The sequence below is a fragment of the Gopherus flavomarginatus genome, chromosome 12 (assembly GCF_025201925.1).
Source record: "Gopherus flavomarginatus isolate rGopFla2 chromosome 12, rGopFla2.mat.asm, whole genome shotgun sequence".
NCBI classification, from domain to species: Eukaryota; Metazoa; Chordata; order Testudines; family Testudinidae; genus Gopherus; species Gopherus flavomarginatus.
This window is the reverse complement of record NC_066628.1, coordinates 35,115,013-35,132,741: the sequence shown is the minus strand read 5'-3', so window position 1 is coordinate 35,132,741 and position 17,729 is coordinate 35,115,013. Positions and strand designations below refer to the sequence as shown.

At 43.2% G+C, this 17,729-nt stretch overlaps 2 protein-coding genes across 11 annotated transcripts in view; both read right to left on the bottom strand.

Annotated features, from left to right (window-relative positions):
• The window catches only part of TNRC6C (trinucleotide repeat containing adaptor 6C), a 573,800-nt gene that overhangs the window by 26,550 nt on the left and 529,521 nt on the right, over window positions 1-17,729 (bottom strand). For all 10 annotated transcript variants that reach the window (XM_050919200.1, XM_050919201.1, XM_050919202.1 and 7 more), the window contains 8 exons: window positions 10,519-10,668; window positions 9,070-9,216; window positions 8,543-8,662; window positions 5,687-5,770; window positions 5,119-5,350; window positions 3,268-3,435; window positions 2,171-2,362; window positions 1,881-2,024 (listed from right to left, as the gene is read on the bottom strand). In XM_050919200.1, the coding sequence (XP_050775157.1) occupies window positions 1,881-2,024; window positions 2,171-2,362; window positions 3,268-3,435; window positions 5,119-5,350; window positions 5,687-5,770; window positions 8,543-8,662; window positions 9,070-9,216; window positions 10,519-10,668 (1,237 nt within the window). The remainder of the gene's footprint in view (window positions 1-1,880; window positions 2,025-2,170; window positions 2,363-3,267; window positions 3,436-5,118; window positions 5,351-5,686; window positions 5,771-8,542; window positions 8,663-9,069; window positions 9,217-10,518; window positions 10,669-17,729) is intronic.
• MXRA7 (matrix remodeling associated 7) overlaps window positions 1-17,729 on the bottom strand; it is an 836,957-nt gene that overhangs the window by 815,827 nt on the left and 3,401 nt on the right. The window lies entirely within an intron of this gene.

Genomic DNA, 17,729 nt, shown 5'->3' with positions numbered 1-17,729 from the left:
GAAGAATGTCCGGACTTGGGTGCATGACATGTATGTGTACCCACGTGTGGAATACACATAGCGACCAGCACCCGAAGAAATAGTACAATTATTTATTCATACACTATTTATGTAAAGGGTTAGATTACATTTTCTAACTACACAGATGAGATCGGCATGATACAGAGCCATGAATTATTATATATAAATGTACAAAGTAGACAACATCATCTTCAGTGTCACTCTAATGTTGGCACAACACAAATAAAATACTGGATGCATAGGAATCTCAACTACAGCTAAATAACTTCTTTAAGCCTACTTGATTAGCAGTGTAAAAATAATTTAAATTTTTTTAAATTCTCCTCCCCTAAAAACACCTAAAGTCACTAAAAAGTTAATTCAGTATTACTCATGCACACAAATAACTGACGTTTTAGCTTGAACAAAGACTACTTTCTGACAGCTTTCCAGCAGATAATGACATAATTCAACTTTACTTAATGCAATATCCACCCACCGCCCCCATCCCCCCAGTCACCTCTCACTCCCTTTAAGTTCCACAGCCTCTTACCTGACATAGCTTCAAGTTCCACTGCTCAGAATAGGAAACTTGCTTCAATGGAATTATGATTCACAATCTAGGCAAACACCCACAGGTGACTATGATAGCTCAATCTACATTTTAAAGTCCTTACAGGTCCTACTGACAGCTTGGTATAATTCTGCTCTGCGCATTACAGTGTTCTACTAGACTGCTTTCTTCAGACAATTTACATATTAGGTCACAGCATGACCACAAAACAACTAAGTTACCTTTAGTTTGGTCCATTTTCCAAAGTTATGGACCCCTGTTGAGATGTACTAAAGTCCAATGATTCAATATTTTAGGGAGGATCCCTCTTCATTCTGGTGTAAAACTTATGGGGAGGGGGATGAAGGAAGGTGAAGAGACTATTTACATACAAGAAGTTTTTTCCAGTGCTCTCTTGGCTGATTTTAGGGATGTACAAATACATCTTCTCTTTCTGCTTGATCCTGTAGTGAAGTCACAAATCATGTTTTCATGATGTCAATTTATTGCGATGGAAAGAATTGTGATGTCCTGATTTTGGCACTATGACTTCACTGCTGTATCAAGTAGGAGAAAGGGCTGCACTGTGTGGAGAGCAAAACCAAACAGCTTTAGTATTTAAATATAGTAAGAAATCTCCTGGAAAACATGCAGATTTATATTTAAGCCTGAGTTTTCATCAGTATGATAAGTAGTAAATTTCCAGTAAGAAACCAGGAATCTCCAAATTCTGACTTAGTGGGCCAAAAATGTCTAGACTTATGGTGGAAATTCAGCAGTAGTAGCAGCAGCAAAGCATGAACACGATCAGATCCATCTTTCCTCTGCACATGGGTAGTACAGACAATTCTCTACTGAACAAAAATATACTATATACACAACACAGGAGTAAGACAAGTATCAGAGGGGTAGCCGTGTTAGTCTGTATCCTCAAAAACAACAAGAAGTCCGATGGCACCTTAAAGACTAACGGTTTTATTTGGGCATAAGTTTTTGTGGGTAAAAAACCACTTCTTCAGGTGCATGGAGTGAAAATTACAGATATAAGCATAAATATACTGGCACATGAAGGTACCTTTTGTAAGGTAACTCCCTTCTCCTCATGTGCCAGTATATCTGTGCTTGTATCTGTAATTTTCACTCCATGCATCTGAAGAAGTGGGGTTTTTCTTAACCATGAAAGCTTATGACCAAATAAATCTGTAAGTCTTTAAGGTGCCACTGGACTCCTCACTGTTTTTCAGGAATAAGACAGTTAAAATGTTTGGAAAGAAGAGAAACGAAGTGAATACAGAGGTGCAAAGTGTTTATGTGACTTTTGCTCTACCTCCACTCTTGAGAAGATAGCGATTAACATCTTGTATGGTGGTATTAATGGTAGGCCCAGTCGGAACACTTCCAGGAGTGACATCTGGGTCATTTTCAGGGTCAATATTCTGCAGTCCTTTCCACGGCACTCCAGGATGAAATTCTATTTTAAAATAGCAGAAGCAAGAGTGTATGAAATTATCTTTTGCTCTAAGCTCCCACACAAGGAAAGATTGATTCAGTAAATAAAACCGCACTAAGATTCAGTGACATCAGTATTTTTAAGGTAATGTTTTTGTGTCTTGTTACCTGGCGGCCAGTTAATACTGGAACCATTGGAGATTTTATCACTATCAGTTTTGGCACGTGACCAGCTGTGAGGAACAGCTACAGGTGGACTGGCTGGTGAATCGCTGTTTTGGATCAGATCGTACCGTCCATAAGAGTCATCAATGGAGGACTTTCCTGGAGGACCAATACTTAGACCTCCAGGAATAGCACCTGAAATGATAGAAGGGAAAAAAATAATTTGTTTAGGGGGCAGGACTCATTCTTTGGCTGCTCCTTTCATTCCTATTATATTTGGTAATTTTTCCTGTCCTTAAAACTTTCTGAATTTTAAAATTAAGTAATATAATTAAAATATACATACAGTAAGAAAAACAAACAATCACGCAAGATTTAACACAGCTCAAGATAGTCTTTCTTGGCATTTCCAGGAACTCAGTCTGATGAAAACACCAGTAACATATCAAACTGTAAGTTAGCTAACAGCAATTCAGAGAAGATCTCTGTCAAAAACAAGCACAAATGGATAAGATGATTCTGAACAGGAATTACAAAACAAGAAGTTAATGTGGGAAGCAGAAATATTTGCAGGCTAACAGCTATCACTGAAGTGAAATGATTTGTGCTGCTAATGACAAAGAAGCAGAAGAACACAGTAATCTTAATAGAGCACAACTCTGAGCAGAGCTGGGAATTCAGGACTCAAGATTTTGGAGGTGGAGTTGGGGCAGGAAGTTAAAATGCATTACAGTTAGGACAAAGGTGATGCAGCTCTGTACTGAAGTACATTGGCATTTCTGTGAGGGATGTTTGCATAACGCTGATCACATTAAGGCTGGTTCTAGTTGGTGCTATTATTCACTCATTTTCTGAACTACATTAACCAAACCAAAAATATTTTTAAACAAAGCCTTAATGGAAGGTTCCATATATTGCCACCATAATGACACAGCCTATACCGTAAGAAGCTCTTTAACAGTATTAACGTAATAGTTTATAATCTGAAAGGGTATTTTGTACCAGCCCTTACAAAAGAGAATGCCTAGAAATTAGGTTGCTTTGCCAATCTGACCATCACGTCCTAAGAGTACTAATTGACAAACATAGATGTGACATACCGTGCTTGCTAGGATTCTGGTCAAGTGAAGAAGTAGCACTAGATAGATTATCCATTGAGTTGGGGTGTGTCCACTGAGGAAGGCGAGACTGAGACTGAGAAGTATCCTTCACTGACAAACCACCAGTAATGTCCATGCTGCTTACATTCATGTTTGGATTCAGCCCAGCTAAGGGGAAGCAGATAGGTTGTTACATATTTCTAACGTTTATACTCCCCCAATTCCCAACATTAATTCCTGGTCCTTAATGATCCACACAAATGAGTTACTGAACTTTAGATTTCAGACAGAAATAGTTCTGTATATACTGTATGTCAATTTACCACAAGCTGGTCTCAGCCTGCTGCTCAATAAATTCTACTCTTCTAAAAAAATATCACTATATAGTTTCTGCTAAAACTCCCATTAACTTCAGATAAAATTAAACCATTTGACAATGAGACAAAGAACCCACTGTAGGGATGTATTTTAATGCCATCGGCATTTCCACTAATTCTTCCTAGTTGTCTCAGAAAAGGTATTTTGCATCAGAATTCAAAATTAACACAAGCAAGGAATTTGCAATGTTCCATCACTGAGATGGACCATTCCTGACAACTTTCCAACAAATCCTTGTCGGAAATTCATTTTTTGGGCTACCAACGTTTTTCAAAATTATTAACACCTCAGCCACCAATTGCATAATACTGATATGTTATTCATTAAGTTGGTGCTCTTCTACTTAGAGTCACATTTAATGCATTTAAAAATTATAATAAAGACTAAATGATACATTTTTATAATCAATACATAGACAGTATTCTAGGGAAGAATTTTTTTCATCTTTCCAAGATGGGAATCTCTGGATTTTCAGGAAATGATTCTGCAACTTAACAGATCAGAGGGTGCTGAGCACCTTTCAGGTTTAGGCCCTTCATATATTTATAAGCACCTTTTTGACCTTGTGGTGCTCATCATTCTAGTATCTAGCATACATTAATATACCCTTTCAGCTAACCTGTAAGATAAGTAAGTATTATCAACTCCACTTTACAAAGATTAGACAAAGGCACAGACAAATTTCCCTATTTGCCCTATGTCACACAGGAAGTCTGGCATAGACAGAAATCCAATACAGATTTCCTGAATCCCAGTCAATTGCCTAACACACAAAACCATCCTTAATATCCTCTTGGTGCAAGTTTTAGTAAAAAACATAGTCCAGTTAGACTGGAACTAGTTCATAATCAGACTACATTCTGCTGACAAAAATAAACACATTGACATCTAATGCAGTTTAAAGAGGAGGGCGGTAGCAGTGCTGGTAGGGCATTTTCTGTAAGAGATCCTTGGCTTTGGAACCTTTTCCACCCCCCTTCAGTGCACCAGAATCAAAAATTAGCTTTCTAAGTACGCTGCTAAATTCATAATTTCTCTCAGGCTTTTGGTGGACTGAGTTGAGGTAGGCCATTATGATGACTAGGTGTAGGGCTACTACAGTGATAGGGATAAATTATTGTAATTTAGTATAGCAACTCAACATGCATTTCATTAACATGCTCTTTGTAGATTTTCTCTTGTATTTTTATATTTTTAGTACTGTAATGCACCTAGACCTAGAGCAGTGGTTTTCAACCTGTGGTCCATGGATCCCAGGGGTTTGTGGTGTGGTGCGGTGTCTGCAGTCAATGTCTAAGATTTCCAAAGCGGTCCACACCTCCATTCAAAATTTTTTAGGCTTCCACACATGAAAAAAGGTTGAAAACCACTGACCTAGAGCAAAGGATAGGTGCTCAGACGTTGAAATAATTAAACATATAAACACCATCCCCAATCTTATGTAAGTGGTAGCTTAAATGAAAGAACACTTACTAAGAGGGTAAGGAGCAAAGGTGTTCGGTGAAGACTGTTGCTCTTTGGTCTGCAGGTCAGATAGGCCGGGAGCCTGGGGATGGGGTGAAAAGCTATCCAGGGCTGATTTGCCTGCAGAGGGGTGCAAAGATAGATGTGGAGGGGGAGGCTGCTGCTTCATAAGCAGGGCCTGGGCCAGCTGGCGCTGGTGCTGCTGTATCTGCTGCTGCATGTTATTGATTGTACGTGCAACCTGGCAACAAAAGACATAAAAAAAATCAACAAAAGCTAGACAGCACAAAGGTACACAAGCCATGTTGCCCCACTTTCTAAACTGAATCAACACAACATCCAGCCCTTTGAAACAAAGAATTAACTAAATTAAGAGTTCAACAGCATTCTTTTAATAGTGAGGAAAGTATAATTGCATTCAGTACCACTGGTATTCTTTTCTTTCAATATTCATCCATGCAATATAGTTTGGTTTACTTAATGCTACTTTAACTGATTTGGAGTAATTAATTAGAATCTTTATAGGCAGCTGAAACCAGAATCTAATGTTGAAATCAAGTTGGCAGGTTAAACTTACTTGCTGCTCCTGTTGTCTCATAGGTCCGGAAACATTACGCTGAGCCTGTAACATCTGCTGCTGGATTTGTAAACGTTGGTACGCCTGCATGCAGGAAACAAGGAAGGTAAAAAATAATACATTAAAAAAACTAACATACTTGTTTGAGGTGTGTTTGTAAGTTACAAAATATAAGGTGTTGGTTCCGTACTTAGCAGGGAAGGAGAGCTAATAATGGTTGACATCAAGAAGGGTGAGGTGTTTAATGCCTATTTTATTAAAGTCTTAATTAAAAAGATAAATTACTACAAGATACTTAATACAATTAATATTAGCAAGGGGAAGGAATACAATCCAAAATATGGAAAAAATAGGATAAAAACTATGTAGATTAGTTAGATGCACTCAAGTAGGCAGGGCCTGATGAAATTGATCTAAGAGTACTTAAGGACTCAGTGAAACAATCTCAGAACTGTGAGATAGACATGGTAGATCATCTATGAGAACTCATGGAGGACAGGTGAGGTCCCATATGACTAAGCAGCAGTTCTGCAGAAAAAGACCTGGGGATTACAATGGATGAGAAGATGGTTTTGAGTCAGCAGTGTGCCCTTGTTGCCAAGAAGGCTAACAGCATATTGGGCTGCATCAGTAAGAGCACTGCCAGCAGATCGAGCAAAGTGATTATTCTCCTCTATTCAGCACTGGTGAAGCCACATCTGGAGTACTGCATCCAGTTATGGGCCTCCCACTACAGAAAGGATGTAGATAAATTAGAGAGAGTCCAGCGGAGGGCAACGAAAATGATCAGGGGGCTGGGGACAGAGGAGAGGCTGACTGAACTGGGCTTATTTAGTCTGCAGAACAGTGAGTGAGAAGAGAAGAGAAAAATGAGAGGGGATTTGATAGCAGCCTTCAACTACCTGAAAGGGGGTTTCAAAGAGGATGGAGCTCTGCTGTTCTCAGTCGTGGCAGACGACAGAGCAAGGAGCAATGGTCTCAAGTTGCAGTGGGGGAGGCCTAGGGTTGGATATTAGGAAACAGTATTTCGCTAGGAGGGTGGTGAAGCACTAGAATGGGTTACCTAGCGAGGTAGTGGAATCTCCATCCTTATATGTTTTTAAGGTCCGGCTTGACAAAGCCCTGGCTGGGATGATTTAGTTGGTGTTGGTCCTGCTTTGAGCAGGGAGTTGGACTAGATAACCTCCTGAGGTCTCTTCCAACCCTAATCTTCTATGATTCTATGATTGGAGAATGGCAAAAGTAGGACCTATCTTTAAAAAGGGGAACAAACGGACTACTGGAGAACTATAGACCTAACTTCGATACCTGGAAAGATACTGGAACAAAATTATTAAATAATCAATTTGTAAGCAGCTAAAAGATAACAGGGAGATAAGTAATACCCAACACAGATTTGTCATGAACAAATCATTCCAAATCAACATAATTCCCTTCTTTGATAGGGTTACTAGCCAAGTGGATGGGGGTGAGACTGTAACCATGATACTTTGATTTTAGTAAGGTTTCTGACACAATCCCACATGACAGTCTCATAATGGAAACGTGGTCTAAATGAAATTACTATAAGATGGGTGCAAAACTGACTGAAAGACCATACTCAAAGAGCAGTTATCAATGGGTTGCTGTCAAATTTGGAAGATGTATCTAGTGGGATCCTGCAAGGCTCCGTCCTCGGTCTAGTACTATTCAATATTCTCATTAATGAAGAGTCTGCTTATTAAATTTGAGGATGTCACCAAGATGGGAGAGATTGCAAGCATTTTGAAGAATAGGATTAGAATTCAAAATGAACGTGACAAATTAGAGACTAAATATGAAATCAACAAGGTGGAATTCAATAAAGACAAGTACAAAGTACTACACTTTGATTTTTCCTTCCTAAGGCACAAGTACAAAACGGGGAATAATTGGCTAGGCAGTAATTATGCAGAAAAGGGTCTTGGGGGGGGGGGGTTTAATAATGGATCACAACTTCAAAATGAGCCAACATGATGCATTTGCAAGAAAAAGGTCTAATGTCATTCTTGGGTATATTAACAGGAGTGTTGTGTTTAAGATATGGGTGGTAACTGCACACAAGACCAGGTTCTGACATCCTTACATTAAGTAGCACTTTACTCCAGAAGTTGTTTCACTGATTTCAGTGGGACTAGTTGAGGAATAAAATAATAATCAGTGTTAGTATAAGAATTTAGTCATGAAGTTTTGATTTTCAGAGCTGTTTTTTCAAGCACTATAATGCTCAGTTATTAAACAGAGTGAATCTAATTTTCCTTCTTAAAATTGAGAAAGGTAATCAGAGACTAACAGTAGTAGCAAAGACTCTAATCAGGGAGGATTTCAGTCAGTGAGTAAAAGTAAAGTGTTAATAAGTAATTTTTAAAAATAAATCAGCAGTTTTACTCCTCACAACTAACAAATAAAACTTCATGGCTACAGAAAAATCTATAGCCCCCAAACAATATTTGTAAATAAGACATCACTAAACCATATATTATTACTAGTGCTATTTGAGAGCATGCTATACACTACACACATCAAAAATGGAGACAACTGACTTGCTAATTACAGCTACTAGCATGAAAAGGACAAGTGTCCTCAGTATTAAATGACAATACAGAAAATTAGTCACTGTAACAATTAAGGAGCATTAGGAAAAATAAAACATGATTTTATTTCTTGAAGAATATGTAACTATCAAAGGAATAACTATCTTTAAAAAAAACGAGTAGCTTTGTCCTTTTCATTTTTAAAACTAAGCTGGCACTTCACTTATTTTAAATGTGATGTGCAAATCTGAAGAAATGTCTTCAAGTCAGATTTACACCTCGTTTGCTGTGCCTTTTAACTCACCAGCTGCAGCTGATAGAGCTGGTTCAACATCGTCATATGCTGAGGATTAATTGGCGAGGTTAATAGTGCAGGGTTGAGACCAATGTTTTTTGCTGCAAACTGCAAAAGCTGTGCTTGAACCTGGGAAACAGAGAATACAGCATATCAGATTTAAGCATGGTATGTTTGCTGTTAAAAATGCCCGCAATGTAAATAGCCAGTAAGAGCCACACATCATCAACAAAATAAATTTGCAATTAGATGAGTTGTCACCAGTTTTAGGAGCACTATATCAAATATAAACCTTTAGAAGAGGGCAACGATATACACAACAATAATCACAACCAAATCTGTTTTTCTGATGGATGCAGAAACAAAGAAAATATAGAGCTTTAATGGCTTTTCTGTTACCAATGCTGGTCCAAATCATCTTGTCATGATTACTTCATTATTTAGAGTTTTTTCATACTGAAAATGTTCTTACTCAGTATATGGTCGCTATGAAACAAAGATTTGACAGTTTTCTGTGCTGCGCAATTCAGTCTAACCTGAGGGGATAGAAACTGAGGCACTTGAGCACGAAGACTAGGCTGGGATGAGTTAAGAGGTTGCACTGGCGGTTGCTGCGGCTGTTGCATGGTCCTGGCTTGTGCTGCTCCGCTATTGCCAAACATACCCAGATTGCCACTCGGTATCTACAATATGACAAGAAAGATGATCTCATTTGGATGCAACATTCTACAGACTCCATGACAGTGACATGCTTGTGCTGCCTTTTACTCTCAAAGATCATGATAAGCATAGACAATGAAATGATCACATACAGGCTTATATCTGTTTTGTGGAAAGTTGTACAGAAGATCTGGTTTAGAATCTGGCACATAATTAATAGTTATATATCCAAGACTGACATTCCAAGTCTGCTAAAGTTTTGTACAGTTGTTTGAGTGGCACCAGAAGGTTGAATATTTTCCAAAATAAGTCTGTATGACTCTAGGATGTCACCCAAGGAACGAACAATAAAATCATCTGCCAAACACATTTCTGTGTCCATGTGACAGGGCAAAGAATGAAATCATTAAAATCCTATCATCACACATGACTGATTTATCTAAGTAGTTTCCATACAGTCCCAATACACTTCTGTTTTACAAAGCTGCTGGTAACATATGTGCTATTAGTGCAGTCACTGTTCCCAAAGATGTGCTGGAGAGCTACTGCTGTCAGAAAAAAAGAAAAGTGGTTAAGCATACTCCACCATGCTCAAGCTACCTTTTTACAGTCAATGCCACAACAGAATGCTACTTCTCTCTTTTTGTGATCAGCCATAATTTATGATCTCACAAACATTCATTGTTATAAATGTTCACTCCACTTACTTTCCTTTCCCCTCTTATTTTCAGTCCCTCAAATCCTCATCCAAACAGGCAGATGAGACATGGTTCCCACCATTTAGCCTGCTAGACATGCTCACTGAAGAGATATGCAAGATCTTTCCTTCCACATGCAAAAGCTAAGTCTGAGCTCAACAATTATGGTAGAAAAACTTGATATAACCCCACCCCCATCACAAGGCTGTATCATCGACAAATAATCAAGCCAGTGAAGGCTAATTAGAAGAAAGATTCTTTTTTAAACAAATATTCTGGCAATCAGCAATGCCTTAAAAATATAGAAACATTACATCAGTCATTTATGGATTAGTTAAATATACCCTATATATTTTAAAGTTCCTTGTATTTTAAAAAACAATGTCCAGTATTATAAATCTGTAGTGCTGCATTCTCCTCTCAGTGGATGAATACAAGTTTCAGGTTACGGCAACTACAGTTAAACTGTGGCTTTTAAAGTGAAATGTTTACAATGACATTTCATATGAACAAAACTTATTCATATTTGGAAATGGTAGTTTAAACTGAAAAAAGGATGAGAAATTCCTCTAGTAGTGAGTTCAAGAGAGCTGAAATTCAAATTGTGATCTCTCCAAACAGCCTTACCTGTCTAGAAGAATTCAAGTTTTGCATGCCCAGCCCTGAGGCAATCCCGCCCAGGGTCTGATTAGGGAGTGCACTGTTTGAAAGGGGGAGCTTCAGGCTTGGTGAAGGCAAAAATGGTGAAGTAGTGGGCTCTTCCACTAGGCCGCCATCCTGATTGGAGAAAGAAAGGGTGAGCTGTGTGCCGTGTCCACAAGCAGACAGAACACCAAACAGTTTCCCATGGGAATATAAAAGGGCACGGATGAATAAAAAAATCAAAATATTAAAAAAAATAAAAAGGCATGAGTAACAGGGAATGGAAAGTATGGGGTGGAAGAAAGAAGAAAAAGAGAAACAGGATTAAGGTACTGTTCTTCTTTACTTTTTGCACATTGCAAATGTATAGATGCATGACCATTCTCATTTCCCATCCAGAGTAATCAGAAACTGGTGCTTATTTTAAGTTTAAAATCTAGTATGAAGATTGTAAAACAAATTCCATGGTCTTGCAGGCATCTGCAACCCCATGGATCAGAACACTGCCATATAACTGCTTTCACAACTCATTCTATTCTCTCCTCTCTTGGCACCAGAACATTAAACAATAGAAAGAGTACTGCAACAGCAAATTTCAGAAATCTTTCTCCCTGCAGTTTATTTGCTACACTGTCAGAGAAACAGAACCCACTTGTGACATGCACTTTGGAAAGCCAGAACCAAGGAAAGACCAGATGAGCTCAATTTACAGGTTTCTTTAGCAGAATGCCATGTGATCACTAGTCTGGGTTCAGTTCCAAATCACAACTCAGCTGTTCAGAAAGCATGTTTGCATTAATCCTCTCCCCTAATCCAGTTTCAACTGGATGATAAGACTTGTAACCTTGTTTTAATTTTTGTGTAGCACTGACTTACTAATATTCACAATTAAATTCTGCTATCCTGTGTGTGTGTGTGTGTGTGTGTGTGTGTGTGTGTCTATACAGATAGAGAGAGAGAGACAGACACACACACACACATATATATGAACACAAAAAAAGACATTTAAAAACTACTTATATCCTAAGTATGTACTCTCTCTGGTAAGTGATTAAAGTGCTGAGTCCCAAGAAACAGGAGACAAGTTTTTAGCAATAAAAAATCTTTCGCTGCTCTCTAGCATCACAAAAGATAGGTGAAAGAGGAGCATATCTAGGGGGAACTGCAAGGAGAATACAGAATTGATGGACAACATAAGCAGTTATTCTGATAAAGGAAAAATAGATCCTGTATAGCAAGTACTGTATTAGTCATATAGCTCTCACTGAGACTGGCCCAATATCTACGGTCATTACAGTGGTGTGCTGAATATCAATGTAGCATAAATTCTGGCTTAGATGTAAGACGGAGCTTTGATATCTGGTGTTCTACTGCAAGTATAATTAAATACTCTGTGTACCAAATAAAACCCCCAAATTCTGCAAAAAAAAAAAAATCTTAAATTTGCAGTGTGCGAAGATAAATATAGCTAAATGAGTGGGATATTTTTCAGCCAATGCATTCACTTGCTAAAAGCCAGGCTTTCCCACAGGTGAGAAGCTAGGTAACATCAACTGACATTTTTCTACTCAATCACTCAGAAGACTGCTAGATATTACGGAATATCCTTTATTCATAAAGTGGACCAATACTCTCAGCATACACACAAATAAAGCACCTAACAGTGGGAATTCTCAGGAAACTTTATGTTCTAAGTCGTCCGGTAAATATCAATGTTCAATAGCAGTCCTTTGTGCAACGGAAAAGTTTGTTTATCATCAGTTAAAGTGACACTTGATTTGATGTCTGAATATCCTGAAGGGGATGCTGACATTTTCTAATGATATCCCCAAGGCCTTTCAGCTCAAGATGTTTTACATTCTACTGGACATCAGTCATACTCCACAAACAACTGCAGCTTGCATGACAGTAACAGGTTCAAAGATTTCTCATGCCTAGGTCATGGACATGTGTTAATCTCTTTTTTTTTTTTTGGACTCTTTAAAGTAGAGATAATTCCCAGTGAAGTGTGTTCTTTTTTCCAAGTGCCACTGTTTTCTATGCGAATAATAGCTAGTGGACATGTAACAGTGTTGGCTGAGAGAGTAATGGATGTAACCACTAAATATTGCCAAAAGCAGAAATATGCACTGCCACATTTTCCCCCTTCATTTAAAAAAAATGTACAGTGATTGCAGTGCTGGTGAAAGTGCTATACTGACTATAATGGAAATCAAAATTTTCAATTTCCACAACAAATGTGTTCTGAATAACCTCCATGCCACCTTCCCCAAACTTCAATAGTGTGCCTCAACCCTGAACCAGAACAATCAAATGGCAAGTGTAGTTCAGTGTCCACGTTAATTTGGTCCTTGGTTGTGGTTTCAAAATTTTCTAATAAGTATGCCATTTGTGATGTGGGATATTTATTCTCTAGAAATGGAACTGAGGTAAACTCATTTCATTTAAGGCACTTAATTCAATAAACATTAAGGACTTTTGGTCACTACCAATTTAAGATAGGCTGGACTTATACTGATGACCTAGAGATTTGTAACCCATTACTAAACTTCAGGATCATCCAGTCATAGCCAACTTTCCTTCCATCAGTCTATCTCGAATAATCTTGTTAAAAATGTATTTGTACACTCCTCCCAAGTTCAACCATCATGTCTCCTACCCATTAGTACAATTTCTGATATTTGACTCCTCATAAAACAATGAAGCCAATATGGAATTTAATATTTTCTCAGAGTTAATACGACTGTAAACTTCTAGGAAAAGACGGTTACTCACCTTTGTAACTGTTGTTCTTCGAGATGTGTTGCTCACATCCATTGCAGTTAGGTGTGCGCGCCGCACGTGCACGTTCGTCGGAAACTTTTTACCCTAGCAACTCCAGTGGGCCGGCAGGTCGCCCCCTGGAGTGGCGCCGCCATGGTGCTCGATATATACCCTTGCCGGCCCACCCGCTCCTCAGTTCCTTCTTGCCGGCTACTCCGACAGTGGGGAAGGAGGGCGGGTGTGGAATGGATGTGAGCAACACATCTCGAAAAACAACAGTTACAAAGGTGAGTAACCGTCTTTTCTTCTTCGAGTGATTGCTCACATCCATTCCAGTTAGGTGAATCCCAAGCCATACCTAGGCGGTGGGGTCGGAGCGAGAAGTCGCGGCATGGAGCACTGCGGATCCGAAGGCCGCATCCTCTCTAGACTGCTGGACCAGGGCGTAGTGGGAAGCAAAGGTGTGGACCGATGACCAGGTCGCTGCCCGACAGATTTCCTGGATGGGCACACGGGCGAGGAAAGCCAGCGACGACGCCTGCGCCCTGGTAGAATGCGCAGTCACACGGCCCGTAGGCACCTGGGCCAGCTCATAGCAGGTCCTGATACAGGAAGTAACCCATGAGGATAACCTCTGCGAGGAGATAGGAAGCCCCTTCATGCGGTCCGCTTCTGCCACGAAAAGTTGGGGGGATTTGCAGAACGGTTTGGTCCTCTCCACATAGAACGCGAGAGCCCTACGGACATCAAGCGAGTGGAGCTGCTGCTCCCTGCCTGAAGAGTGAGGTTTCGGGAAAAAAAACCGGGAGGAATATCTCTTGGTTGATGTGGAAGGTCGAGACTACCTTGGGGAGAAAGGCAGGGTGTGGCCTCAGCTGCACCTTATCTTTGTGGAAGACTGTATACGGGGGGTCTACCACAAGAGCCCGGAGTTCCGACACCCGCCTAGCTGAGGTGATAGCTACTAAAAAGGCAGTCTTCCAAGAGAGATAAAGTAGGGAGCAAGTAGCTAACGGCTCAAAGGGGGGCCCCATGAGCCGAGACAACACCAGGTTAAGATCCCAGGTTGGAGCAGGGAGTCGGACGTTAGGGTATAAACGTTCCAGCCCCCTAAGGAATCTAGACACCGTCGGGTGAGAAAAAACGGAGCGGCCATCCCCACCCGGGTGAAAGGTGGAGATAGCTGCCAGGTGGACCCGCAACGACGATATCGCTAGACCCTGTTGTTTGAGGGACCAAACATAGTCTAAGATATTGGCCACCGAAACTTCCATAGGGCGGAGACCTTTCTCCACGCACCAACAGGAAAAACGCTTCCACTTGGCCGAGTATGTCGCTCTCGTGGAAGGCTTCCTGCTGCCCAAAAGCACCTCCCGTACCGGTGTGGAGCAGCGCAGTTCAGAACCGGTCAGCCACGCAGGAACCACGCCGCTAGGTGCAGCGACTGCAGGTCCGGGTGACAGAGAGTCCCGTGCTCCTGGGTAATCAGGTCCGGGTGAAGGGGCAGGGGAACTCGGTCGGCTATGGCCAGGTCCATCAGCATGGGGTACCAATGTTGCCTGGGCCACGCCGGGGCTACCATGATCACGCGAGCCCTGTCCCTGCGCACCTTCAGAAGGACCCTGTGGACCAGAGGGAAAGGGGGAAACGAGTAGTACAAGTGGGTCGTCCACGGAATAAGGAAGGCATCCGCTATAGACCCGGGCTCCCTGCCCTGAAAGGAGCAGAACGCCTGGCACTTCTTGTTCCCCCCGGACGCGAAGAGGTCCACACGGGGATAACCCCACCTCTGGAAGATGGAGAGGGCGACGTCCGGGCAAAGGGACCACTCGTGCGATAGGAAGGATCTGCTCAGGCGATCCGCCAGCGTGTTCCGTACTCCGGGGAGGAAGGAAGCCGTGAGGTGAATGGAGTGGGCTACACAAAAGTCCCAGAGTTGCATCGCCTCGTGACATAGGGGAGAGGATCTGGTGCCGCCCTGCTTGTTGATATAGTACATGGTCGTCGTGTTGTCGGTAAACACCGCGACACAACGACCTTGAAGCTGGTGACAGAACGTTTGACAAGCAAGGCGGACCGCTCTCAACTCCCGCATGTTGATGTGCAACCTCACCTCCTGCGGGGACCACAGGCCCTGCGTTCTCAGGGTTCCCAGGTGGGTCCCCCAGGCAAGATCTGAGGCATCCGTTGTCAGGGACACCGAGGGCTGAGGTGGGTGGAAAGGGAGCCCCGCACACACTACAGACTGGTCTAGCCACCAGTCGAGAGAATCTAACACCCCCTGGGGTATTGTGATCAGCATGTCTAGCGGCTGCCTTGGCGGCCGGTAATGTTCGATGAGCCACAACTGGAGGGGCCTCATGCGGAGCCGAGCATAACCGGTCACAAACGTGCATGCTGCCATGTGGCCTAACAGGGTTAGACATGTCCGTACTGATGTCAAGGGGGCTGCCCGCAATCGCTGAACGATCGCCGACAATGCCTGGAACCTCGGCAACGGTAGAAGAGCCCTGGCGACGGTGGCGTCCAGGACGGCCCCGATGAACTCCACCCTCTGCGTGGGGATCAGGGTGGACTTGTCCATGTTGATCATGAGGCCCAAGGTAGCAAACAGGCCGGTGATCACGCGGACGTGGCTGCAAACTTGCAGTTCCGACGTGCCCCGAATTAACCAATCGTCTAGGTAAGGGAACACGTGGATACGACTGCGCCGAAGATGTGCCACAACGACTGCCATGCATTTTGTAAAGACCCTCGGGGCCGTAGAAAGGCCAAATGGGAGGACTGCAAATTGGTAGTGAAGGGGGCCCACCACGAAACGAAGGAAACGTCTGTGGTGTGGCCAAATGGCAATGTGAAAATAAGCGTCCTGCATGTCGAGGGCGGCGTACCAGTCTCCCGGATCCAGGGATGGGATAATGGTCCCCAGGGATACCATGCGGAACTTCAACTTCACCAGGTATTTGTTGAGCTCTCGCAGGTCGAGGATAGGCCTGAGGCCTCCCTTGGCCTTGGGGATCAGAAAATAGCGGGAATAAAACCCCTTGCCTTTCTCGTTTTCCGGAACCGCCTCTATAGCTCCTTTGTTGAGGAGCGTCTGTACCTCCTGTCGAAAGAATTGCTCGTGAGAGGGGTCCCTGAAGAGGGACGAGGAAGGGGGGCGGGAAGGAGGAAACCATGTAAACTGCAGGCGGTATCCCGTCTGCACCGTACGCAAGACCCAGCGGTCCGATGTTATTTGGGTCCACGCCGGAAGGAAAAACGAAAGGCGGTTGGAAAAGGGGGGGAAGGATCCGTGGGGGAAACTGTTACTGCGCCCTCGGGCGCACCTTCAAAATGAAGGCTTGGGTCCAGGCGGGGGCTTAGAGGAGCTTTGATTCTGTCCCCCTTGGTTCCCCGAATGCCTACGCCTTCCATTCCTGCCACGGCGCCTATTGAGGTCCTGCCGTTGGCGGAACTGGGGGTATGGCCTGCGCTGCTGTTGCTGCTGTGGCCGGAAGGGTCTGCGCTGCGTTCCCGGCGTGTGCATCCCTAGGGAGCGCATAATGACCCGATTGTCCTTGAGACTCTTAAGTCTGGGGTCTGTCTTTTCCGAAAACAGGCCCTGGTCTTCGAACGGGAGGTCCTGGATGGTATGCTGGAGCTCCGGTGGAAGGCCAGAGACCTGCAGCCAGGAGATACGGCGCATCGTTACCCCCGAGGCGAGGGTGCGGGCAGCCGAGTCTGCAGCGTCCAAAGAAGCTTGCAACGATGTTCGTGCAACCTTCTAGCCCTCGTCTAGGATGGCCGCAAATTCCTGGCGGGCGTCTTGCGGCAGCAGCTCTTTAAATTTGTCCGCTGCCACCCATGAGTTAAACGCGTACCTACTGAGCAGGGCTTGTTGGTTCGAAACCCTGAGCTGCAGGGCCCCAGCCGAGTAGACTTTACGTCCAAGGAGGTCCATACGCCTGGCCTCCCTGGATTTGGGGGCTGGAGCTTCCTGTCCATGACGCTCCCTGTCATTCACCGACTGCACCACCAGGGAACACGGTGTCGGGTGGACATGGAGGTACTCGTAGCCTTTGGAGGGGGCCATGTACTTCCTCTCGACGCCCCTCGCCGTAGGGGGGATGGAGGCCGGTGACTGCCAGATTGTATTGGCGTTGGCCTGGATCGTCCTAATGAAGGGTAGGGCGACCCTGGTGGGAGCATCCGACGAGAGGATAGTGACAATCGGATCCTCGATCTCAGAGACCTCCTCGGCTTGTAGGCTCAGATTCTGAGCTACTCGCCTAAGGAGGTCTTGGTGCGCCCTGAGATCCAGCGGGGGGGGGGGGGGCTACTGGAGGAGGTGCCAGCCACCGCTTCATCAGGGGAGGAGGATGAGGAGACCCCCGGCAAGAAAGTGTCCAATGGGGGGTCCCCCTCGGCCCTCGCCTCTGTCTCAGGAGCCA